Source organism: Rhinatrema bivittatum, chromosome 8 (assembly GCF_901001135.1).
Source record: "Rhinatrema bivittatum chromosome 8, aRhiBiv1.1, whole genome shotgun sequence".
Taxonomy (NCBI): Eukaryota; Metazoa; Chordata; class Amphibia; order Gymnophiona; family Rhinatrematidae; genus Rhinatrema; species Rhinatrema bivittatum.
The window spans coordinates 207,422,360-207,450,094 of NC_042622.1; the positions used below are offsets into that span (position 1 = coordinate 207,422,360).

Here is a 27,735-nt window from a genome sequence, read left to right on the forward strand (position 1 = left end):
AATAAATATGCATGAGATGTATTTGCATATAATTGATGCAGTATATGCAAATCCATATCATGCATATTCATTATGGATATCCTGAAAACCAGGCCTGTTTGTATCTAGAGGACCAAAGTTGGCCAACCCCAATCTAGCTCCTCCGTCTAGGTCAGAGGTCTGTAGACCACACTAATGAGATGGATATCCCACCACCGCTTTTCTAAAATAGTCCACAATTCTTCCTCCTTGCTCCATGCATCTTGCATGTCAGTTGCTTTAATATTTTCGACAAAGAGCTATTTCTTTTCAAACCTGGGAAGTCGCCGGTGGGGGTCTGGTATTGGCAGTGAGAGCTGCGGCTCTGAGCCTACAAGAAGCTCGTCAGCATCAGTGGCTCTTTGCTGCTGCAGGAGAGGTTGGGACTGAGCCGGGGCCGTGTCGAGTGAGTGCGACCGGCCAGAGAGCGCCACGGCCGGCGTGTGTAAATTTTGTTTTTCCTCCAGGGCATACATATTTAGATCTTTAAGTCTATCCCCATATACTTTAGAACTAAGACCACTGATCATTTTAGTAGCCACCCTCTGGACCAACTCCATCCTGTTTATATCCTTTTGAAGGTGGGATCTCCAGAACTGTACACAGTATTCCAAGTGGGACCTATACAGGGGCAATATCACATCCCTTTTTCTGCTGACCATTTCTCTCCCTTCGCAGCCAAGCATCTTTCTGACTCTTGCAGTTGCTTTATCCACCTGTTTGGCCACCTTAAGATCATCAGATACAATCACCTCCAGATACCAGTTCTTTTTTTGAGCTTAAAATTGCACCTCTAAAACTGAACCCTCTCCCTTGATTTTTGCATTCTAAATGCATTACTCTGCATTTTTTTAGCATTAAATTTTAGCCACTAGTCTCTATACCATTCCTTGAGCTTTGCTAGATCCCTCTCCTCATGTTTTCTACACCTTCCTAGCTGTCTACCCTATTGTAGGTTTTGGTATCATTGGCAAAAAGACAAACCATTCCCAAGTATCCTTCCGCAATGTTGTTCATGAAAATGTTGAAAAGAACTAGTCCCAGGACTGATCCCTGAGGGCCATCACTAGTAACGCCCTCTCCACTCCTCAGAAACATCTCCATTTACCACTACCCTCTGTTGCTTCCCATTCAACCAGTTTCTAACCTAGTCCATCACTCTAGGTTCCATACCAAGGCACTCAATTTATAAGTCTCCTGTGTCAAACCATGTCAGAGGCCCTACTGAAATTCAAGTACACTATGTCTAGAATTCTCCTTTGATCCAACTCTCTGGTCACCCAATGAAAAATTTATCAGATTCACCTGACCTCTAATAAAACTATGCTGCCTCGGATATTTATTTATTTAACAACTTTTTTTTTCCCGACATTCATGGGTACATCATATCGGTTTACAAGGAACTAAGAGAAATACAGCAAACAGGGGGGAGGGGAGCAGTAACAACAAGAGGGGGGATTAACAAGACAAAAGGCATAATGAGTAGATGGTTCAAGGGACGCAAATAATATGAAATATAAAATTATCTAATGTAATGTAGAATAATAACAACAATCATAGTTAACATAATGATAACATAAAATAGTTGACATAATAATATCATGGTGGAGGGATCGAAAGGAGGAGCTGGAAGACCTATGCTGGGAATGCCTGCTTAAAGAGCCAGGTCTTTAGCTTTTTCCTAACTTTGTACTGGTAGGGCTCAGTGCGAAGTTCAGTGGGAAGGGCATTCCAACGGGTGGGTCCTGCAACTGACAGAGCTCGCTCCCTCGTGGAAGTGAGATGAGCATTCTTGAGGGAGGGGCATGGAGGGTAGCTTTGTGGGTTGTTCTAGTGGGGCGGATGTGGAGGATGAAATGCAGTGGCTCTTCAAGCCAGTTGGAGTTCTGATTGTATAATGTTTTGTGGATAATGATAAGAGTTTTGAAGAGGATATGTGAGGGTATAGGGAGCCTAAATGTGAAGAACTAGCGCTCTACTTCCACAACAAAATTGCTAATGTCCTTCTCAGATTCCCCCCTGTCCCCCCCTCAGGCACCATCATTGCCTCTCTCACCTCCCTGGACCCAGTCTCATCCACGGAAGTCATATCTATCCTCAAAAAGATGAAACCTGCAACACACCCCTCAGATACCATTCCCACCAAAGCCCTCCTTCTGATACCTGACACCATTGCCAAACCCATTGCCGATGTTATCAACTGCTCCCTCAATTCGGGCATCGTCCAAGATCGCCTCAAACATGCAGTGGTCAAGCCTCTGCTCAAGAAACCTTCTTTAGATCCCAAGGACCCAACTAACTTTCGCCCCATCTCCAACCTCCCGTTTATTTCCAAAATCATGGAAAAGGTTGTCAACAACCAGTTAACAGACTACCTTGAAACCAATAACTTACTGCATCCATCCCAATTCGGCTTCCGCAAGTACCTTAACACCGAGACCCTTCTGCTTTCCCTCACTGATTACATTATCAGAGGTCTTGACCAAGGACACTGTTACATCCTTGCCCTGCTGGATATTTCGGCTGCCTTTGACACCATTAACCACAATCATCTCCTAGCCCGACTATCTGACATTGGCTTCTCTGGCACTGCACTTCAGTGGTTCACCTCCTATCTCATTAACAGGCAATTCTCAGTTAAGATAGGTAATGCCGAATCCACCCATCACGCCCTCTCCCAGGGAGTCCCCCAAGGCGCCTCCCTTTCCTCCACTTTATTTAACATATATCTCACTCCTCTTTGCCAGCTTCTAACTGAACTTGGCCTCAAATTCTATCTTTATGCAGATGACGTACAAATCGTAATACCCATCCAAGGCACTCTATCCAACACCCTTGAATTCTGGGGAAGCTGCCTCTCATCTATAAACACCCTACTCACAAATCTCCATTTGGCGTTAAACACCTCCAAAACAGAGTTGCTTCTCATCTCTCAACACTTACCCATTAATTCCTCCCTCACTAATGATCCTGCCTACAAAACACTCCAACCCCATCATTGTGCCAGAAACCTTGGGGTTCAGCTCGACCAGCATCTGAACCTAAAAAGACATATCAATACAATACTCAAGGAAGGTTTCTATAAACTCAATGTCATGAAGAAACTTAAGCCTTTACTTCATGCGAATGACTTCCGAACAGTTATTCAAGCCACTCTCTCTTCAAAAATGCATTACTACAACTCCCTATTCCTTGGCCTACCCCAGTCCTCCTTAAAACCCCTCCAAGTGCTGCAGAATGCAGTAGCCAGAACTATCTCTAACACACGCAAATACGACCATATCTCTCCTGTACTGAAAGACCTTCACTGGCTTCCCATCCCCTCCCGTATCCTCTTTAAAACCTTCACCATTATCCACAAAGCCATCTACACATACAACTCGAACTGGCTTGATGAACCCCTCCGGCTTCTCATGCCCCAATCGTCCCACTAGAACCTCCAGCAAAGCGACCCTTCAAGTGCCGTCCTTAAAGAAGGCACACCTCACCTGCACAAGAGATCGGGCCCTCTCCATTGCCGTCCCAATGCACTGGAACTCTTTACCATCCCACCTTAGGCTAGAAACATGTCCTGTGAAATTTAGATCCTTATTAAAGACTTGGCTTTTCAAGCAAGCCTTCCCCCAAACCACATAATAGTTTTTTCCCCTCCCCTTTCCATCCCTCCATGTATTTTGCTCCTGCTGAAATATTGTTCTGTATTTTAACTGCTCCCTCCAAACACTGTCCATAATTGTATTAACTTGTATATAGTTATTTTTTACAACAATCTAACATCTGCTCTTGTTGCCTGTTGCGAAGTTGCTCTCTCCTTCATTTGCTTTTAGTTACTTGTACCCCATTCCCCCCTCCCTGTTCATTGTAATTTCCATTCTTTGAGTTCGCTGTAAACCAATATGATGTCCCCGAATATCGGTATAGAAGACTTTCTAAATAAATAAATCCTCACACTAAGCCTCAAAACACTCGCCAAACCTGAACACAGGCTAAGGAAGTGGAGAACTTTCATGCTTGAAGCAAGGTGGCAATCACAGGAGTGGAGTATCCATGGCTTCAGCAACCAAGCACCATACCATAAGACAAAATTGAGATGGATCTTCATGAAGAAGAGGGCCCTGCCATAGCAGATCCTTGTGGATCAGTAATTGGATAGAAGAGTTCAAAGGAGCCTTTGCAGATTTGCATACCACAGCCTTCTGGGCCAATCTTTGGTCACCAGAAGCACCAGCCCCATGTAACTCGATTCTGCAAATCATTCTGCCCAACAAGGGCCATGGGGGGAAAGCATATAGAGCTTACCTTCTGGCCACTCCTGCACAAGGGCATCAATGCCCAAGTATTTAGATCTCTCCTGCGATTGAAGAAGCAAAGAACCTTCGCACTGTGTGATGTCACCAACAAGTCTAGAAATGGGAGGGCCCCAGCGGTCCACTATAAGTTGGAACATCTCGTTTGACAATTTCCATTCTCCTGTCTGCTGAGAAAGTCCCCTCTTACATTGTCTTTTCCTGCAATGTGTGAGGCTGAGATCTCCTTAAGATGTACTTCCACCGATTTTATGAGTTGGGCTATCTCCTGTGACACTTGCTGGCTCTTGGTTCCTCCCTGGTGATTGATGTAAGCCACTATCATCTCATTGTCTGACATTATTCGAACTGCTCAACCCTGCAAATGGTCGAAAACTTTTCTTGTGACATGGGCATTGGGACTTCAGCCTATAGCCTGAGGAATCTTGACAACATACATTCCACTGCCTGCCTCTTCTGCGGAGAGCTGCAGGTAGACACCATGAAGACGTCCCAAGGAATGCTGCAAACCTCCAGAGCATAGCCATTTCTTATCACTTCCAGAACCCACTGGTCTGACGATCTCGACTCACCTCCAATAAAGAGACTACCCCTATTTCCTGTTCCTGGGGTGGGTCAGTACACCATTGAGAGGTTCAAGCAGGTACTGCCACTTGAGCCTGCTCCATCTGGGCTGCCTGGGACGAAAGAACTGAGACCTTCCGAAAAGACAAGCACTCTGAGAAGCCGCTCCTCTATAGGATCGAAAGCGTTTGAAACCCCTAGCATGAACTCTCATGCCGAAGGAGCGCAGCGCCTACTACTTATCCTATGGTAACTGAGGAAGCTGGGTCTCACCTCACTTATTGGTTTTTTCCAGCTCACTCCCAAATAAGCGTGATCCTTTAAAAGGCAATTTTGTAAGACTGGACTTTGAAAATGTATCAGCCAACCAATTCCTCAGTCATAGCTGACACCTGGCTGCTATCACTGAAGCCACCCCTCTGGCAGAAGTGCAGACCAGGTTGCAGCCTGCATCTGTGCATAAGGTGGCTGCTGCTTACATCACTGTCCTGGAATTCAAAATCAGATTCATTGACTTTGAGAGAGAAGCAAAACAAGTACGAGCCACCAGGAAGCAACAAGAGACTATGCAAATTCATTACCATCACCTCAAAAGCTTGCTTAAGGATAGCCTCAATTCTCCTATCTTGTGCATCCTTCAATGTCACTCCCCCTTCTACAGGGATAGCCATCTGCCTGGTGACAGCACATACCAGTGCATCCACTTTTGGAAAGTGCAACTTCTCTCTTACAGCTGGATCCAAAGGGGGGGGGGGGGGGGGAACAGCCCTTCCAAGGCTCATCCCCCTTTAAAATTAGCTTCCAGGGTGCCCCATTCAAGATCAATCAATTCTTGAATAGCATCCATAATGGGAAAGAAATATGATGCTTTATGCAAAGAAGTTAAAATGGGATTTTTCTTTGACTCAGACATGGAATTCGCACCCGGCAAGCCCAGCATCTTCAATGTCTGGGAAATCAAAGCCAGCAACTCATCTCTATGAAAGAAATGCAACATTGTTCTATACAGCTCCAATCCCGCAGGAATTTCCCCATTCTCCAGGCAGTAAGGATTGGCTTCATCATCCTTGCCATCTGGATCCCTATCAGCATGACCCGCAGCAGGTCTAGACATACTCAGACACTTACCAGTGGCCCTAAGCATGTGGGAATCCGCAGCTTGCAATCCTGAACTGTTATGTTTGGTTGGGACCGCAAACTGCACCTGAAGAAAGGACTGCAACTCTTGAAAAAATTCCACCCAAGGAAAGGCAGAAGGATGCATACCAAAACCAGGGGGTGTCTGTACTTCTCTCACTGAGCTACCTTCCCCCGCTGACAAACCAGTTCCCCCCTCCTGTCCCATTCCCACATCATGCTAGGAAGGACCAGGCTTAGCAAAATCAATCTGAGACAACTCTCCCTAAGCCTCCAAGCAGCACAGACACAAATTAGAGGGGACACCAAGCTGTGATGTCCGAATATGGCAAGCAGCACAAAGGGTAAGGCACTTAAGCTTCTTTGCTACACACCATGGATAAACACCTGCTCCCAAAAGTGTCTGATAACTGTGCGCCAAGCTACACTCTGTACAATAAACATAAGCATACACCACAGCCTCCCAAAACATAGGCACCCATTACGCGGTTCAGATAGGCACCCACCTGAGGGCACACCCAAGTGAACAACCGGGCGTGCAAGCGCGAAGCTTCACAAACTTTTGCGGCAGCCTTTTGTGCAGAAAAGCGTGTGAATGCCACCACGGCCTACCATGCGGCATCTAAACAAAGTCTGAGAGCGGGGCCTAGTCGAAAAGACCACTCAACTGACCAAGCTGCCATTACTCCAAGACAGGAACGGATGTCAGATTAGTGCACTGAGCTTGAAGACCAGAAGGGGGATGGAATCTGTATATAACTGTATATGCTGCAAACCTGAAAGACACTGAATTGTTGGACTCTGCACGCTGATCGTGATAAAGAATGATACAAGCTGGAACCAGGAGAGCTGCCCTATACACATTAACCTGAGCTGAATAGAGGAAAGTTGCACGTATACAGAAACCTGAGTTGAAAACTGGCAGCCTGTGATTGGAGAGATGTCGAAACCAGCCAAGGCGTGACAAGTGCAAAACAAAGAAACTGTAGAGATATGTTACATATAAGTAAAGGCTACGTGGAGATAGAACTGAGTAGATTTGGGACTTCCCCCCTTTGCGAGTGAAGTCTGCTGCTCCCAAGAAACAGCATTACTTGCCTTTCTTGTTATAATAAAGATTTTGTTTCACAGATATTTTTGGGTCAGTATTGAATGAGCGCGTACCGAACAAATCCCTAAAATTAATTCCCCCCTCCTTTTTTTTCCCCCCATACTCTTTATCTGAGCTCAGTCCATCCGGGCCGAGTACAAAGTCGGTTTCCAGCTGCGGAGGGAAGAGCAAAGTCCTTCACTTCCATGCTTGGCTTCCAGCACCCATTAGCCTCTCAGCTGTGTGTCTCTCTATAACTAAGTCCATGCCAGAAAGCCAGCTACCAGACCAAGGCACTCTTCTGAGGGAGGGATTTGCAGATATCACCTCAGGAAAACTTGACTGAGGGAGAGACCATGGCAAATTTCTTCCTTTTCTCCTTCTAAACTTTTTTTTTAAGCAAACCCCAGTAGGGAGATGTACATCCACCATCTGCTAGGGATGGAGAATACTGGCGGGCTGTCAGTGCAGGGGTATATATACCATGACTACAGATTTGTTCCGTCTCCATCTGCTGGTAGAGGTGTATAATCCACTGGTGTGGATTAACCTGTCTGAATGTTAAGAAAAACATTGTGGAACATGTCAAGGCAGAAATTTGGTTCATATGATAATGTAATACCCTTATCCCAGAGCCAGCCATCTACCAGATAATCAGGATCATATTAAATAAAGAGCAATGCAAAGAGTTGGTTTGACTGACCTCAGATTCCTAGTTGTGAGCCAAGGTGGAATATTCAAGGGAACTCTGGGGGAGGAGCATCTGAGTGTAGGGAGTGCAGACACTCCAACTACCCACAGGCAATCGTGAGACAGATAGAGGGCTTGGAGCAGGAGGAAATGATTTGCTCCCTACTGGGCCAGAAGAGTCTTCCCAGGATGGACTGAGTTGGAAGGAACTCTTAAGGAAAAACCTATGGAGAGTGAGGAGCCCCTGCAATTTGGAGAGATAGAAGTATTGCTTTAATTCTCTAAGTTTAAAAGCCAAAGACTGCTATGATTGTTCCTGCCTAAAAGCCAACAGAACTGGAAGGATTTTGTGTGAGTCAGAATTAAGCCTTATATTTAAAGCCCAGGACTGCCACATTTTTTCATTTGTGTAAAGTCCAGAGCAGCTATGTTTAAAGTCCAAAACAGTTCAGAATTAGGTGCAAAGCCTTACGAAAGAGTGAGAGACAAAAGACTTCACAACAATTGAGAAAAGCTGTGCTACAACCAGAATTTTATTTATTTATTTATTTAAAGTCTCTTCTATACCGATAGCTGTTCGCACATCGTATCGGTTTACATCAAACAAAAAACTTTTGGGCAGGGCCCTTACAAGTAACAGTCGAAGAAAGTTAACTAATGACAAGGTAACTAAATAAGGAGTATCATATGCAATTATAGTAACAGTAACTATTGATAAACTGATTGGCAGAAATAACTAAGTAAAAATAAATAAATAGAAAAACTATAATAAAATAACTACAATGTACATTATTTTTACAGCATTCTTAATCATATTCGACGGAGGGGTAACAGGTCAGCTACTTGAATTGTTACTCGCTTGCTGTTGGGGATTTTTATGCGTGGGAGGGGGTGAAAGGGGGTAAGCTTGTTGGAACAGCCACGTTTTAAGTTTTTTTTTTTAATTTGGGAGTAGAGGTCTCAATGCGTAATTCAGGTGGCAAGGAGTTCCATATAGTGGGGCCAACTAGGGAAAAAGCTCTGCTCATGGTTGATGAGAGTTTGATAGATTTGATTGAATGATTACAGAGGGTTCCTTGTAGGGCTGGGCGAGTAGGTCTATTAGAAGTACGAGGGAGGAGGGGGGGTGTTGATCCAGTTGAGGTTAGTATTTAACAGACTTTTATGTATGAGGGAGAGCGCTTTGTAAAGTATTCGAGAGGGTATTGGGAGCCAATGGAGCTCGATAAGTATGGGGGTAATGTGGTCTCTTTTTTTTAGAGTTTATCAGTATGCGTGCTGCGGCGTTTTGTAAAAGTTGTAATGGTTTGGTATGTGTTGAAGGGATGCCAAGGAGGAGGGCGTTACAGTAGTCTATTTTAGACAGGATAATAGACTGAAGAACTGTGCGAACGTCAGAAAAGTGAAGTAATGGTCTGAGTTTTTTTTATCGTTTGTAGCTTAAAGTAGCAATCCTTTATGATAGAGTTAATAAATGGTTTAAAAGTGAGATAGTTATCAATAAGGACACCTAGGTTGCGAGTGTGTGCGGAGAAAGATGTAGATGCGTATGAGGGTGGAATAGCTGGGAGGGGCTGCTTATTAGAGATGATTAGTAGTTCAGTTTTGTTGGGATTTAGGGCCAAGTGCATGTCTGTGAGGAGTTGGTTAATGGCAGGATTCCCATTTTTGTAGGGCAGTTTGGAGGGAGTCAGAAAAGGGGAAGAGAATCTGCACATCGTCTGCATAGATGAAATGCTTGATGTGAAGGTTTGTAAGAAGAGTGTAGGGGAAGCATGTAGATATTAAATAGGGTAGAGGAGAGGGAGGAGCCCTGGGGAACACCTTGAGGGAGACTGATAGGTTCAGATTCATTGTTATCAGTTAGGACAGTGAAAAAGCGATTTTGGAGATAGGATTGTATCCAGGAGAGTGCGTTACCAGAGATCCCAATATTTCTGAGGATGTTGAGGAGGATAGAGTGATTGACAGTGTCAAACGCAGCAGAAATGTCTAGCATGGCAATCAGATAAGAGGATCCTAAGTCTGTTCCTCTGATAAGAGTGTCGGAAAGAGAGAGTAGCAGGGTTTCGGTACTTAAATGCTTCCTGAAACCATGTTGGGTTGATGGGAGAATGTTATGTTGTTCAAGGTGGAGAGAAAGGCGAGAGTTCACTAGTTTTTCAAGAATTTTGGCAAGTAGGGGTAGATTGGAAACAGGTCTGTAGTTAGACAATGTGGCAGGATCCAGATTGGGTTTTTTGAGTAGCGGTTTTACTACTGCTTGTTTGAGAAAGTTAGGGACTGTGCCTTGCTCTAGGGAGCAGTTGCATATGTTGGATAGAGGCTTGGCGATAACTTTGGGTATAGATAGTAGAAGTTTAGAGGGGATGGTCTCAGAGGGATGAGAGGAGGGTTTCATCTTTTTTAGGATGTTCTCAATTTCCAGGGAGGAAGACGAGTCAAAAGAGGAAAGAGTAGCTCAGGTGCTGATACTAGGAAGAAGAACATTGTTGTTATTGTGGGAAAAGTGTGCCGTGATGGATGCAACTTTATCTCTGAAGAAGTGTGCTAAATCGTTGCATCGGTTCTTGGAGGAGGTTGCTAGTTGTTGCGTGTGAGAGGGAGTGGTACGGTCTGCAACCATAGAAAAAAGGGCCTTGGGGTTATGTTGTAGACCGTGTATTTTTCTGGCATAGTATTCGCGTTTAGTATGGAGGATGGAGTTTCTATATTCGTGCATGCGTTGGTAATAGTTGGTCTTGGCTGCAGGGGAGTGGTGCTTGCGCCAACACCTTTCGGCAGCTCTAAGCTGAGTTTTAAGAATTTTGAGATCGTGTGTGTACCAGGGTTTTCTATAATATTCTCATAGCTCTTATTTGATGTCAAGTCTTCAGCCTCTTCTTTTATTTTGCATTCCAACTCATAGCTACCAGCTATCCAGAGAAACCTAGTAACTGGTCCTGTGGAGATCTCAGGTTAAATGGTACCACTGAAGGAAGCCCAGACTGTGTTCTTCAAATCCAGGTGACAGTGTCTCTAGGGAGTCCTTCACATTAGATGTCTTCATCGGGGGTGACATTCTGAAGCCATGCACATCTAATTGCTACCCCCCACCCCCCTTCTAATTTAAATGTTTGCCAATGGATATTGTGAATCTTACGAGTTTTCTTCCCACCACAGCAATGCCCCTACCAGAGAGGCTAGAAAAGACATGGTATGCTGCATGCCCTGGATCCAGCTCCAGGCTGGTTTATGAAATGAATAGCATGGTTAGACATGTGCAACGAGCTGGAAAATATTAACTTACTGCAGGATGCAGTTGTGTCTCTCAGAGGGAAGCAGAGACTATTAACTCAGTGTAAGTCTAGAAGAGGGGATGCATGACCCAACCCCCCAACCTCCTGTGTTACCCCACACATTACCCATGGAGGTTATCAGAAGAACAAATGAGAGACAGAGAAGCGAGTGCTAGAAATGTAGAAAGGTGAGATGGAAAGGAAGGGAGAAAAGGATTGAATAAAAGAGGTGCAGTCCATAAGGAAAGAAATGGTGATCTGTCCATCATAAGACAAAGCTTGAGAAGTGAGGATACATACTCTAAGGGGAAGGGAAGGGAAAAGGGGAAAGCAAAGACTTGGAGATTAATCTCTTGGGGTCTCTATCAAAAAAATGTGTGTACACCTGGATTAAAGAATATTTAAGCAGTAATTACAATATAATTCTTTAGAAGAGTCAGAAAAAATAAAGTACATTTTCATAAAGTGTGCGTATCTCTTTGGAGCTGCAGCTTCCAGAAATGGACACAATATTTCAAATTAAATTTAAGAACATAAGAATTTGCCATGCTGGGTCAGACCAAGGGTCCATCAGGCCCAACATCCTGTTTCCAACAGAGGCCAAACCAGGCCACAAGAACCTGGCAATTATCCAAACACTAAGAAGATCCCATGCTACTGAAGCAATTAATAGCAGTGGCTTTTCCCTAAGTAAACTGATCTGTACAGAGGAACTGAAACAATGTCAGTGAATCTAATATACAAGTTTCTTCAGTACTAGAGACCAAGTAGCACTACACACAATGAAACATGAACCTATGTACCTAGCATACTTTGAGCACCATCTTAGGGGTTAAGTTCTTCTACTGAAAATGAGAATTGTTACCTTCAGAGAACTTGGTCACAATGGATATCACATTCCAATAATTTGTAACTATGAAAATTGGAACAACCATCACTCATATGTTTAACAGAAAAATACAGTGTAGGTTTAACCAAGACATTTATATGCTTCCTTTAGCATTACCTCTAATAGCAGTACTGCTCCTTCATGTTCCTTCTTTGCTTCCACTTGAGCCTAAAATAAAGAAATGAATGGTAACGTCTGCAAATTATTACACAGTAGCAAAAGAAAATTACTAAATACTTTTATCCATTTTTCTTGCATTTGTTTTAATGTTGTCTGTCTTTTTTGTTCACTGGAAAGACCGAGAAAGTGAAGTTGCTCACCTTATAGGTGTTCTCTGTATACAGGGCACGTGGGGGTTACCTGCATGGAAGGTACTACCATAAGCAAATTGCTGGGCAGACAAGATGAGCCATTTGGTCTTTATCTGCCTTCATTACTATGTTACTATGTTCACAGTAGGATAAAACTAACACATGTAGCTGTCATCTGAGTGCCAAGACAGAAAACCTTTTTTTTTCTGATCATGTGCAAGCCTTACTGCATATGCTACCCACTGCGTGAGTCCCCTCAGACTTTAAAGCAAAGCATTCTTCAATGCTAAGGGAAATGGTAGGGATTGGGTGGCTGATTTATCCTGCTAAGAAGAACACCTTTTACAGGTAAGCAACTTAGTTATCTCCATGGATAAGGAAGATAAATTCATTTGCACAGGTGGGGACTCAAGATGACAGTTGTATTAGAATATTTTGTTACTTATGCACTTTAGTAGAATGTTACAACCCATAATTGTCCGAAATGGGAAGGTAGAGCTTAAGGAATTAAGCTTTGAAGAACTACCTGACCAATACTCTTGTCTTGACGTGAAGCATTTTCAAGGAAGTAATAAAGCAGTGAAAACATGGATACAGGGTAAATAGCTGTCATGCAAGTATATTCTGGAGGCAGTGTACAGATGTGCCAAGGAAGCTGCCATAACTCTAATCTAATGGGTTTTAGCTTTACTTTAAAGAAGCTGATCTGACCCAATTGTAATAGAAAGCGCAGTTGTTTACCTATAACAGGGGTTCTCCTAGGAGAGCAGAAGCGGAAACCACACCTGTCGGGGCCAGGAAGGCGCTACTAGTATCATGTTTCCCCTGTCCTGCTGAAGCTTCAGCAGTGTCCAAGAAGAGCAGCAGAGGGGGGTACGCATACAGTAGGCCTCTCCCCCAGTGGAGGGAGAAGGAATCGCAGGCTGGATGTCGATCCCCTGACACCAGGGAGCAGAACTTGCTCACATGTGGTTGTGCGGGGAGGCGAAGAGGTCCATATCCGGTGTACCTCATCAGCGAAACAGCTCGGCCACTATCTCCGGGTTCAGGGACACTCGTGTGGTTGAAAGGATTTACTCAAGCAGTCCGCCAGCATATTGAGGCGACCTGGCAGGTATGTCGCAGAGATATCCCCTATGACAGGGCCCAGGTTCACACTTGCACTGCCTCGTAGCAGAGGAGGAACGAACCCGTGCTGCCCTGCTTGTATACCACATTGCTACCTGGTTGTCCATTCGGATTAGGACTTCCTTGGCGACAACTAGTCCCTGAACGCCCACAAGATGTAACGGATCACTCGCAGCTTCAGGAAGTTTATTTGACAGCAGGCTTCGCAGGTGATCCTGAGACCCTGTGTGTGGATACTGTCCACATGGGCTCCCCAGCCCTGAGGAGAGGCATCAGTGGTTATTGACCACCTGAGGCAGAGCAGTCTGGAAGAGGAGACTCTTCTCCAAGTTGGAGAGGTCTTCCCACCAGGACAGAAACACTCGCAGAGGATCCATGACTGCGACAGGAGTCTTGAAGTCCTGGGAGGCCTGTCACCATTGCGACCACAAGGTCCATTGAGCCCTCCGCATGCACAGGCGAGAGAGGGGGAGTAACATGGACAGAGGCTGCCATGTGACCCAACAGGCGGAGCAGGAGGCGGGTGGATACCTGCCGGCTGCTGCAGGATGGACCGCACTTAATGCTTGCCAGCATCTAGGCCCAGTAGAACAATGGCTGAAAGTGCCTCCTGCTGTTGTTGAGGCAGACCCTCTGCAAAGTCTTGGACTCATTTCCAGAGGTTGCAGTTATATTGGGTCATGTACAGCAGACAGGTGGTGATGCAGGCCACCAGAATAGCGCCCTGGAAGACCTTCCTGCCGAAGGCATTAAGCTCCCTGTGCTCTCGTCCCAGGGGGGTGGAGGCATGGGTATGGGAGTGCCGGGTCTTTTTCAGGGCGGACCCTACAGCCTGCTGCACCAAATAGGTCACATCAGCCTCTGTTGACAGGGTAGAATGAAATGGGATGCTCCCACATCCGGAGGAGGTCCTTGAAGATGTCATGGATGGGAACTGCCAGAAAACTCCTTAGGGGCGTCGACAAACTGGAGTACTTCCAGCATTTTGATTCGTGTATCCCCCTCCATGAGCAGCTGAAAGGAGATGGCTTCAGCCATGGTCCTTAAAAACCCCGCAAAGGACAGATCCTTGGGGGTGGGGGGGGGGGGGGGAGATTGACACCGCTCTTCCGCAGGGAGGGCTCCGAGAGAGGGTCATCCGAATACTCGGGATGACTCCGTAGAATCATCTCCCCAAGGGTCGTAAGTCCCTTTCTCTTCACTAGGGTCAACGTGCCACGGACAAGGCCCATGAGAGGTATCAGCCCTGGGCTCCGAGGTCCTCGAAGGCCTCAAGGGTACCGGGGGAATTGATGGTGCCCCTGGCATTGAGGGAACTGGACATGGAAGACCGAACGGGCCCGGCAGGGGCTCGGGGAATCGTGGTCTCAGAACCACAGCATTATCTCTTCCTCATCGGAGGACCCGAGGACCAGGATCGCTCTGGTGGAGGGCATCAGTGGCTGCTGAGGAATCAAAGGTCTCTCAAGCACCGGCTGCATTGGTAGGGCACCTAAAAGAACATCCAGACACTCCAGTAAGGGTGCTAAAACTGAAGGCAGGGGCTCGGGCACCGGTATGAGGGCCGGTGCCACTGGCAGCTCAATGCTCTGAAGCGCCTTAAGCACTACGGACTGCACCCTGTGGTCCAACTCCTCCTGAAAGTCTGGTGTAGCCAAGACTGAGGGAGGGGGACAAGGCATCACCGGTTGACACCCCCTTGAGGCTCGTCCTCAGAACCCCGAGGAGACATGGTGCCCAGCACAGATATCAGTAGGGAACGCCTAGGACTTCAGAGGGCATCGGTGGATGGAACCCTCCGATTACCAGTATCACTTTGGTGGTGGCCCAGCAGGCGCCAGTGCCACACCAGAACCGGGGCAGTGTATCAACAGTGACCGGTGTTGATGCTTATGTGATCTCCTCCTCAGTGCTCGGACCAGTCTTTCCCCAGTGCTGAGAAAGCAGAGGATCCCAGTGTCCTCGGGAGAGTGGTGAGATCATCAAGGCTCTCACCATCCCCATGATCCTTCGAAGGACTGGTGAAAGGAATAGCGAGGGGAACCGTGAGGAGAGGCTCCCTGTAACCTCTCAGAGTCTAGGGATCTGAAGCAGGTGTAGATGGAGCAGACTTGGGTGCCCCGAAATGTTTTTCCATATTTTTGAAGCATGCCCAATAGCCTTTGGGGGGGGGGGGGGTCATCTGGTCACATAGACGACCCCCACGGATGTCGTGCAAGGACCCCAAGGCAGAGAATACAGACCTCATGTGGATCTGTGATGGTCCGCGGGCACTGGGGATATAGCATATGTTGCTTACCTGTAACAGGTGTTCTCACAGGACAGCAGGATGTTAGTCCTCACATATGGGTGACATCATCAGGATGGAGCCCAATCACGGAAAACTTCTGTCAAAGTTTCCAGAACTTTGACTGGCCTCTACTGGGCATGCCCAGCATGGCACTAACCCTGCAGCCAGCAGGGGTCCCCCTTCAGTCTTATTTGATAGCTACAGGCAGTGCCGAAAAATAAAAACAAGACGTTACGAACCCAACACTGTGGGGCGGCGGGCGGGTTTCGTGAGGACTAACATCCTGCTGTCCTGTGAGAACACCTGTTACAGGTAAGCAACATTTGCTTTCTCACAGGACAAGCAGGATGGTAGTCCTCACATATGGGTGAGTACCAAGCTGAGGATGGCTGAATATGCACCAAATGTACCCAATGGCACGCAACAGGCACAACAACTGGGGTGGAATTTGGTAGAGGGCATCCTGAACCCCACCGGGCAGGCGGAAGGGTGTTGGTACGTCACGTTGGAAATAGGTTTCGCAGGACAGATTGGCCGAAGATGGAATCCTGTCTTCCGGCTTTGTCCAAGCAATAGTGGGCTGCGAAAGTGTGGAGTGAGCTCCAGATGGCAGCCCTGCAAATGTCAGGAAGCAGCACCGATTGTAGGTGTGCTACTGAAGTCGCCATGGCCCTCACAGAGCGTGCTTTAACACGGTCTTGGAAAGGAATGCCTGCTTGCTGATAGCAAAAAGATATGCAGTCCGCCAACCAGGAGGAGAGAGACTGCTTACCCACAGGTTGCCCTAATTTGTTGGGATGGAAAGAGACGAATAACTGAGTGCTCTTTCTGTGGGCAACTGTACGGTCTAGGTAGAACGCTAGAGCCCGTTTACAGTCAAGGGTATGCAGAGCCTGTTCCCCTGGATTGGAGTGGGGCCTGGGAAAGAAGGTGGGTAGTATGATGGATTGATTAATGTGAAACTCCGAAACTACCTTAGGCAAAAACTTAGGGTGAGTGCGGAGTACCGCCCGGTCCTGCAGGAGTTTAGTTTAAGGCGGATAGGTAACTAGGGCCTGTAACTCACTAACCTGCGAGCTGAAGTGATAGCTAAAAGGAAAATCACTTTCCATGTGAGATATTTTAGGTCACAGGAGTGAAGAGGCTCGAACGGAAGTTTCATGAGCCAACCGAGAACGAGATTAAGGTCCCAAGAAGGGGCTGGAGGACGTAAAGGTGGCTTGATATGGAGCAAACCTTTAAGAAAACATGTTACGAGGGGTTGGACCGATATAGGGACATCCCCGACACCTTTATGGAAGGCGGCTACCGCACTGACATGCATTCTTGATTGAAGAGGTTTTTAAACCTGACTCAGACAAATGCCAGAGATAGTCCAAAAACTTTGGGATTGGACAGGAAAAGGGATCAAGGGACTGCGAAGTGCACCATGATGTGTACCTTTTCCATTTATAGGAGTAAGATTTCCTTGTGGAAGGCTTTCGCGAAGCAATCAGGACACGAGAAACCGAATCTGAAAGGTTAAGTGACTGAAGGATTAGCCTTTCAACATCCATGCCGTGAGGGACAAGGCCTGAAGATTGGGATGGCGTAGACATCCGTCGTTCTGAGTGATCAGAAGCGGATCCTTTCCCAAGGCAATGTACCTGCGGATGGAGAGATCCTGGAGTATTGGAAACCACACTTGGCGTGCCCAGTGAGGTGCTATCAGGATCATGGTTCCCTTGTCCTGATGGAGCTTCACGAGAGTCTTCGCGAGAAGAGGAAGTGGAGGGAATGCATAAAGCAGACCGGTTGTCCACGAGAGGGAGAATGCATCTCTGGGCTGAGATGCGCTCGCTTCGAATGAGGGAGCAGTAATTGTCTACTTTGTGGTTCTGAGGGAACGCAAAGAGGTCTATTTGGGGATAACCCCATTGCTGGAAGAGAGAGGTTGCTACCGAGGGATTGAGCGACCACTTGTGCGGTTGGAAGACATGACTCAGTTTGTCTGCCAAGACTTTGTGCACTCCCGGCAAGTAGGTGGCCCTGAGGTACATCAAGTGGGAGAGCGCTTCCGCCAAAATCTGCGCAGCTTCCTGATACAGAAGGAAGGAACCTGTGCCTCCCTGTTTGTTGATGTACCACATGGCCACCTGATTGCCCGTCTGAATTAGGATGACGTGATTTGATAGGTAATCCTGAAAAGCTCTGAGAGCATATCGCATTGCTCGAAGCTCCAGGAAATTTATCTGGTGTTTGGCTTCCTCTGGAGACCAAGATGCTTGTGTCTGTAGATTGTTCACATGAGCTCCCCAGCCGAGGTTGGAAGCATCGGTGATGAGAATGAGTTGAGGATCTGGTAGATGAAAGGGCAGTCCCTGGAGGAGATGGTTCTGATCTTTCCACCAGGCGAGGGACAGACGGAGTGCGGTGATGTGGACAATGGTTGACAGAGGCTGAGTTGCTTGAATCCCTTGTGACCTCAGAGTCCAATGCACGACTCTCATGGCCAGGCGGGCCATTGAAGTGAGATGGACTGAGGACGCCATGTGTCCAAGAAGGACAAGGAATTGCCGAGCCGTTGCTGTATACTGAGACTGCAACTGGTGAGCAAGAGACACGAGGGTTTGCACTCGTTGTTGAGGTAGAAAGGCTTTTGCCTGTAAGGTGTCCAAGTCTGCCCCAATGAAAGACAAGGTTTGAGATGGGGCTAAATAGGATTTCTCGTAATTGACGAGAAATCCTAGAGAGATTAGAGTGTGTAGGGTCAAATCCAGGGACGACCGAGCGGCTTGCTTTGATGGGGCCCTGATTAACCAGTCGTCTAAATAGGGGTAGATGTGAACACCTTCTTTCCTGAGAAAAGCTGCGACAACTGCGAGACATTTGGTAAAGACTCGTGGTGCCGATGCTAGGCCAAATGGTAGCACTCTGTATTGATAGTGCCTTGGGCCTACTAAAAACCGGAAGTACTTGCGATAAGCTGGAGCTATCGTGATGTGGGTGTATGCGTCCTGGAGGTCCAGGGAGTAGAGCCAGTCTCCTCTTTGTAGAAGAGGTAGAAGCGAGCCCAAGGTTACCATTTTGAACTTTTCCCGCTGGAGGTACTTGTTGAGGGCACGTAGGTCCAGAATTGGATAAAGCCCCCTGGATTTTATGGGGATCAGAAAGTACCGGGAATAGAACCCTAGGCCTTGTTGTGAAGGAGGAACAGGTTCTATTGCTCTTAACTGGAGAAGAAGGGAAACCTCCTGCTCCAGAAGGACAGAGTGGTCGGTTACTCTCCACACTTGTAGAGGTGGTGAGTCTGGTGGAACAGCAAGAAAATTCAGATGCTAACCCTGAGCAATGATTGCCAGCACCTATTGGTCGGTTGTGATTGATTGCCATTTTCCATGAAAGTGGCATAATCGGCATCCCACTGGTATGCTTGGCAGAGGGATCAGGCTGCTGCTCTCCAAGTAAAAGTAAAAAACCTGAAGCAGACCCCGGCTGGGGAGCTGCTTGTGGCTTTTGCTTTCGGGGCTGAGATTTCTGATAAGGCCTCATAACTCGGGATCTTGTTGGTGGGGGATAATACTTCCTTGGACGGAAGAATGACTTCTTGGAGTCCTTCTTGAAGGGCTGTCTAGAAGGGAAGTCAGAAGGCATCGATGAGAGCTGTTTGAGGGTCTCATGATGGTCCTTTAACTCAGCCACAATTTGCTGAATTTGTTCACCGAACAGATTATCTTCTATACAGGGCAGGTCAGAGAGCCTATCTTGTACTTCTGGGCGAAGGTCAGAAGACTTGAGCCAGGCCCAGCGTAACATAAGAACATAAGAAATTGCCATGCTGGGTCAGACCAAGGGTCCATCAAGCCCAGCATCCTATTTCCAACAGAGGCCAAAACCAGGCCAGAAGAACCTGGCAATTACCCACACACTAAGAAGATCCCATGCTACTGATGCCAGTAATAGCAGTGGCTATTCCCTAAGTAAAATTGATTAATAGCCATTAATGGACTTCTCCTCCAAGAACTTATCCAAACCTTTTTTGAACCCAGCTACACTAACTGCACTAACCACATCCTCTGGCAACAAATTCCAGAGCTTTATTGTGCATTGAGTGAAAAAGAATTTTCTCCGATTAGTCTTAAATGTGCTACTTGCAAACTTCATGGAATGCCCCCTAGTCCTTCTATTATTCGAAAGTGAAAATAACGGAGTCACATCTTGTTCAAGACCTCTCATGATCTTAAAGACCTCTATCATATCCCCCCTCAGCCGTCTCTTCTCCAAGCTGAACAGCCCTAACCTCTTCAGCCTTTCCTCATAGGGAAACTGATCCATCCCCTTTATCATTTTGGTTGCCCTTCTCTGTACCTTCTCCATCGCAACTATATCTTTTTTTAGATGCGGCAACCAGAATTGTACACAGTATTCAAGCCATGGTCTCACCATGGAGCGATATAGAGGCATTATGACATTTTCCGTTCTATTAACCATTCCCTTCCTAATAATTCCTAACATTCTGTTTGCTTTTTTGACTGCTGCAGCACACTGAGCTGACGATTTTAAACTATTATCCACTATGATGCCTAGATCTTTTTCCTGGGTGGTAGCTCCTAATATGGAACCTAACATCGTATAACTACAGCAATGGTTATTTTTCCCTATATGCAACACCTTGCACTTGTCCACATTAAATTTCATCTGCCATTTGGATGCCCAATCTTCAAGTCTTGCAAGGTCCTCCTGCAATGTATCACAGTCTGCTTGTGATTTAACTACTCTGAATAATTTTGTATCTGCAAATTTGATAACCTCACTCGTCGTATTCCTTTCCAGATCATTTATATATATATTGAAAAGCACTGGTCCAAGTACAGATCCCTGAGGTACTCCACTGTTTATCCTTTTCCACTGAGAAAATTGACCATTTAATCCTACTCTGTTTCCTGTCTTTTAACCAGCTTGTAATCCACGAAAGGACATCGCCTCCTATCCCATGACTTTTTAGTTTTCGTAGAAGCCTCTCATGAGGGACTTTGTCAAAAGCCTTCTGAAAATCCAAATATACTACATCTACCGGTTCCCCTTTATCCACATGTTTATTAACCCCTTCAAAAAAATGAAGCAGATTTGTTAGGCAAGACTTCCCTTGGGTAAATCCATGTTGACTATGTTCCATTAAATCATGTGTTTCTATATGCTTTACAATTTTGTTCTTGAGAATAGTTTCCACTATTTTTCCCGGCACTGAAGTCAGGCTCACTGGTCTATAGTTACTCGGATCGCCCCTGGAGCCTTTTTTAAATATTGGGGTTACATTGGCCACCCTCCAGTCTTTCCAAAATGGCAGTTGCAGACACTCTAGTGGAGGTGTCGAAGATATCGTATCTCATACTTCCCTGCCTCAAAGCCCTTGTTGACAAGGGTTTGAAGATGTTCTTGGAATTGGTCAGGCAGGGTTTTCAGAGAAGTCCTGTATTTGCTTGAAAATGACCCTATTGTATTGGGTCATGTACAGCTGGTAAGAAGCAATTCTGGAGATGAGCATGGCCCCTTGGAACACTTGTTGACCAATATTGTCTAGGAACTTGTGTTCCTTGACAGGAGGGGGTAGAGGAGTGTGGCTTCGTCCTTTTCGCTTTCTTTTGAGCTGATTCTACCACAACTGAGTGGTGGTCAAGCCGAGATTTTTGAAAGCCCGGGGCTGACTGTACTAGATAAGTAGTGTCAGCTTTTCTGTGTACTGGGGCAATGGATCCAGGATTTTCCCAGTTCTTTTTGAGGAGGTCAAGAAGAACTTGATGAATGGGAATAGAAGTGATCACTTTAGGGGCATCCAGGAATTGGAGAAGCTCCATCATCTGGTGCCTATCATCTTGCTCCATCTGAAGCTGAAAAAGGACCAATTCCGACATTTCCTTCACAAAGTTAATGAAAGAGAGGTCCTCTGGAGGAGAACGCTTTCTACTTTCAGTAGGAGAAGGAGGTGAAGGTAAATCATCGGTGTCTGTGGAAGTATCATCACCCCAGGTGTCATAAGGATCAGAGGCTGACCTGTAGGACGAGAAGGGGGTTGGATACCCGAAGGGCCTGGCTGAGGCTCCGAGAAAATCGAAGGAATCGCCGGGGGCACCGCAGATGCCCTGGGGGTCATCGGTGCCGGCAAAGGCGCCAATGTGCGTATCGCTCCCGATGAATGAATCGGTGGCGAGGGACGACATGGCATCGATGGCTGAGGCAATACCCCCGAAGGAGAAATGCGGAACGGTGTTTCTCCTCCCGATGAAGCAGTCATCAGGGAGCGCACCGTAGCCATTGGAGACCGGGGAATCACCGGTGGAAGGGCTGCCATGAGCGCCTCCATCCGGGATAGCAGCGGTGCCAGCGCTGCTGGAATCGGGTCGATGACCAGTTCCACTCTCGGTGCCGGTGTCGGAGGGACCTGGAGTCGTTGCATCACCTTGTCGATGGCCTCCTGGACCAGCCTGTCCAGTTCTTCCCGGAGACCTGGGACAATCAGCTCCGGCTCCGTAACGGAAGAGGGAGGCTGAGGCACAGTCGGAGGGACCACCTTTACAGGCAGAATTGCGACTCCCAAACCCCGATCGGGTGAGGGTGGACACGTTGTCCCTGTCGCAGGAGTGGTCGGTGCCGCTCGGACGGTGGCGAGGTCGATGATTTCGCTCCCTCGACAGTCCGAGACTTACGATGCCGATGGCGATGCTTCTCCCTACGATCCCCTCGATCCTGAGGGGGAGAAACGGGATTCGATGGCCGTGAAGACGTCGATGGTGGGCGGTCACCGGAGGGTTGTCGATGGTGGTGCAACTTCGACTGTGCCGGTTCCGATGACGTCGATGCGATGGATGGCGTCGGGGTATGAGCACGGAAAAAGAGTCCCATCTTCTCCATTCTGGCCTTGCGACCTTTCGGTGTCATAAGGGCACATTTGGTGCAAGTCAGGACATCATGCTCACGACGTAAATACATTACACAGACTCCATGAGGGTCTGATATAGACATGGTACGAGTACAGTCTGGGCACCGATGAAAACCTGACGCCATGGCCATAGAAAAATCGAGCCGCGGTACGGTCGATGGCCAGTAGGCCGCGAGGGCCAAACAATGGTAATCGACGAAAAACGGTGAAAAACTTACCGGAGTACTGCGGCTTGAGAAAAGTTAGAGGGACCCCTGTGGTGCGAAGTAATTTTAATTAAGTCTGTGAGGAAAATTCCTGTCAGGAATCTCTTCAGAGCTCCTAAACCGCGAGGCTACTGCTGCCTGGAAAAAAGAAAACTGAAGAGGGACCCCTGCTGGCTGCAGGGTTAGTGCCATGCTGGGCATGTTCTGGAAGTTCTGGAAACTTTGACAGAAGTTTTCTGTGATTGGGCTCCATCCTGATGATGTCACCCATATGTGAGGACTACCATCCTGCTTGTCCTGTGAGAACAACGATAAGCGGTCAATGCCATGAGAGAAAACACACCCAGCGTGCAGTCAAGCGTCGACCGCAAGCTAGAGGAAAAAAACGGAAAGAAAAACCTACCAACCGAGGAGGAACTGACCGCGAAGGAGGACTTGATGAGGAAGTCGAGAAAAACCCAAATTGTCAAGAAAAGGAAGAAAAACTGAGCTCCACGAACCACAAGGCAACTGCACTGCGGAAAAGAAGAGACCGAAAGAGAACCTTGCATGGACGTGTGGATAGCGGCATGCTGGGCATGCTCAGTGTGCTGGTCAAAGCTTCCAGAAATTTTGACAAAAGTTTTCTGTGCCGGGCTCCATGAGATGTCACCCACATGTGAGGACTATCTTGCTTGTCCTAGGAGAAACATAGAAATGACATCAGAAAAGGACCAAATGATCTATCCAGCAAGCTTATGCAAGTATCTTCTGCATTGTTTAGATTGCCCCCATGCTTATAAATTTCCCAGACTGTAAAGACAGGGACCTTGTTGGATGCTGTTTGAATCCTATTTCCATTTATCCTTGCTGTGGAAGCAGAGTGCAATGTTGGAGTTACATCAAAAGTATCAGGCTTTTGCTTAAGGCCACATCAGCAAGTTACCCAAATCGTAAAAGTTGAGGCCCTTGTTGGTTGCTGTCTGAATCTAATTCCCCTTTTCCCATGGCCATTGAAGCAGAGAGCAATAAGAACATAAGAATTGCCATACTGGGTCAGACCAAGGGTCCATCAAGCCCAGTATCCTGTTTCTAACAGTGGCCAATCCACATCACAAGTCCCTGGCAAGTACCCTAACATTAAATAAGGCTCAGACTACTATTGCTTATTAATTAATAGCAGTTTATGGATTTTTCCTCTAGGAACTTACCCAAACCTTTTTTAAATCCAGTTACACTAACTGCTGTAACCACATCCTCTGGCAATGAATTCCAGAGCTTAACTATGCACTGAGTGAAAAATAATTTTCTTTGATTTGTTTTAAATAAGCTACTTGCTAACTTCATGGAATTAAGAGATAGAGCAGCTTTTAAACAAAATATTGCCTTCTAATATCGAGATAGCTCTTTGCAAAACTTCAGGACACTATTATAGCGCTTTTTTAAACCAGCTTTTAATTAGTGAGAAGCAGAAGCAGGTGGTTTTTTGTTTTTTCTTTTTTTTTTTTTTTTTAATGTTTATAGCCTTTCGAGGTTTGCCAGATGTAGTAAGGCTTAAAAACTGAAAAAAAAAGGACATACCATTAAATGGCAGAGAAGATTTTTTTTTTAACTGTATCATTTTTATTCACTATTTTATGAACCAAAGTATTTTATGGACTTACATTTTATTGTATATGTTTTAATGTAAACCACTTAGGAAGTATGATAAGCAGTCTACAAATTTTTAAATAAATGGGAAAGCCGACAGGTGCTCAGCAGCACATGGTTTGGAAGGAGGTATCTCTGAAGGATATTAATGAAACAGGAGAGTCAGGGTATCCCAACAGAGGTTCCAATAAAAGCAAAAATAATGCATGTGCCTATAAGTATTTATTTATTTATTTATTTAAAACTTTTCTATACCGTTTAGTAGTGCACCAGCACAATGGTTTACAGTTAGGCACAAATATGTTTGGTTTCTAAATTATCCAAAAGGTGCCAGTATTATACGGTTACATAGTTCAATAATATACTCTAAATGGGGAATGGGTGTGGTTACCATTTATGATTGTTAGCGTAATCATATGTTGATACTGTCTAATATAATACTTAAATATGAGAAAAATAAAAAATAAGCAACTCTGCATTTTTACTGGTGACTTTCAGCTGTTTTTGTGTTATTCAGCTACCTCAATGTGAAATGCTTTTTTGAAGAGCCATGTTTTTAAGCCTTTTTTGAAGAGCTTTAATTCTTTCATTAGTCTTAAAGTAAAGAATCACCTGAGCCAAAAGATTCAAAATTATCCCTGTCAACTGAAAAGCAGGTTAATACAAACAAAAAATACACTTTGAATTGTCTATATGCCAATGCCAGAAGTCTAAAAAGTAAGATGGAAGAGTTAGAGTGTATAGCAGTGAATGATAAGATAGACATAATTGGCATCTCAGAGACCTGGTGAAAGGAGCTTAACCAATGGGACAGTGCTATACCAGGGTACAAATTATATCACAATGACAGGGAGCATCAACTTGGTGGAGGGGTGGCATTTTATGTCCAGGATGGCACAGAGTCCAACAGGATAAAGATCCTGCAAGAGACTAAGTGCACATTAGAGTATGGGTAGAAATCCCATGGTGCTGGAGAAAAGTTTAGCCAGGTCATAATAAGAGAAATTAGGGATGCTAACTAATTTGGCAGGGCAGTAATAAGAGACTTCAATTACCCCCAATATTGACTAAGTAAATGTAATATCAGGACATGCTAGAGGTAAATTTCTTGGATGGAATAAATGACTGCTTCAAGGAGCATCTGGTTCAGTAGGTCTAATTCTTAGTGGAACGCAGAATTTGGTGTGACAAGTAACTGTGGTTGGGCCATTTGGCAATAGTGATCATAGAATGAACAAATTTGAACTAATAACTAGAAGGGGGGGAAAAAAGTAAATCTACAGCTCTAGTACTAAATTTTACAAAGGGAAACTTGGAAAATGAGGAAAACAGAAAAAAAAAGTTAACTGCAATGGTTAAGTGTACAACAGGCATTGACACGGTTTAAAAATACTATCTTAGAAGCACAGTCCCAATGTATTCCACACACTAAGAAAAGGCAAACAATTGCTGGCATGGTTAAAATGCGATGTGAATGTCTATTTTATCAAGTACACCCAGGGATATAAGAATATATAAGCTGATGAACTAATGTCCGATATTGCTTGTCTTGGGGAATGACCGTTTAAAGGTCCAAATATATATGAACCAATGACATAGGTTTTTTGGAATTTTATCTATTATGCAAATAAAAATTCTTAACATATAATACACTTATTTCATTGTTACTTTGAACAATTAATGTGAGAAATACTCATATTCCGATATATGTAAGATAGTCCTCCCAATGAAACATAGAAATATAGAAACATAGAAATGACGGCAGAAGAAGACCAAACGGCCCATCCAATCTGCCCAGCAAGCCACGCAGTTTATCCATTTCCCCCCCCCGTCACTATTGGCTTCCAGCACCCTCCGGCCCCAACTCCCTTCCACCCCTCCACCAATGCAGAGAGCAGCGCCGTATCCGCATCCCAGTGAACATCCAGCTCAATCAGGGGTAGCAACCGCCGCAACAAGCAGGCCACACCCCTGCCCCATACTCTTACCCACCCCTGCTGTTTGTTTGTTTTTTTGTTGGTTTTTTTTGGAGATGGCAGCCCTCCATCCCTCCACTCTGTGAAGGCGGAACACCAACCACTGGCCACTGGCATCCCACTCCGTGAATGCCTCTGTGACAACTGCCACTCCGTGCAGTGTTTGAATGCCTCTGTGGCTACTGCCGCTCCGTGCAGTGTTTTGCTGCCTGAAGGTGGAACACCAACTACTGGACACTGGCATCCCGCTCCGTGAATGCCTCTGTGGCTACTGCCGCTCCGTGCAGTGTTTTGCTGCCTCCTCTTTATTTATGCCCACTAGACTTGATGGATCCACAGTGTTTATCCCACGCCCCTTTGAAGTCCTTCACAGTTTTAGACTTCACCACTTCCTCCGGAAGGGCATTCCAGGCATCCACCACTCTTTCCGTGAAGAAATACTTCCTGACATTGGTTCTTAGTCTTCCTCCCTGGAGCCTCAGCTCGTGACCTCTGGTTCTGCTGATTTTTTTCTGACGGAAAAGGTTTGTCGTTGTCTTTGGATCATTAAAGTTTTTCAAGTATCTAAAAGTCTGAATCATATCACCCCTGCTCCTCCTTTCCTCCAGGGAGTACATATTTAGATTCTTCAATCTCTCCTCGTATGTCATCCGATGAAGACCCTCCACCTTCCTGGTCGCCCTTCTCTGTACCGCTTCCATCTTGTCTTTGTCCCTGTGTAGATACGGTCTCCAGAACTGAACACAGTACTCCAGGTGAGGCCTCACCAAGGACCTGTACAAGGGGATAATCACTTCCCTTTTCTTACTCGATATTCCTCTCTCTATGCAGTCCAGCATTCTTCTGACTTTTGCTATCGCCTTGTCGCATTGTTTCGCAGACTTCATATCATTAGACACCATCACCCCAAGGTCCCTCTCCTGCTCTGTGCAAATCAGCCTTTCCCCCCCCCCCATCGAATACAGTTCATTCGGATTTCCACTCCCCATATGCATGACTTTGCACTTCTTGGCATTGAATCTCAGCTGCCATATCTTCGACCACTCTTCCAGTTTCCTTAAATCCCGTCTCATTCTCTCCACTCCTTCCGGCGTGTCCACTCTGTTGCAGATCTTAGTGTCATCCGCAAAAAGACAAACCTTACCTTCTATCCCGTCCGCAATGTCGCTCACAAAGATATTGAACAGGACCGGTCCCAACACCGATCCTTGCGGTACACCACTTAAAACCGCTCTCTCTTCAGAGAAAGTTCCATTTACCATCACACATTGTCTTCTGTCCGTCAACCAATTTGCAATCCAGGTCA

General features: G+C 46.0%; 1 protein-coding gene across 1 annotated transcript in view; it reads right to left on the reverse strand.

The window, feature by feature from the left end:
- The window catches only part of TSPOAP1 (TSPO associated protein 1), a 1,024,985-nt gene that overhangs the window by 589,097 nt on the left and 408,153 nt on the right, over positions 1 to 27,735 (reverse strand). The window contains exon 12 of the mRNA XM_029613537.1: positions 12,091 to 12,141. Coding sequence (XP_029469397.1) covers positions 12,091 to 12,141 — 51 coding nt within the window. The remainder of the gene's footprint in view (positions 1 to 12,090; positions 12,142 to 27,735) is intronic.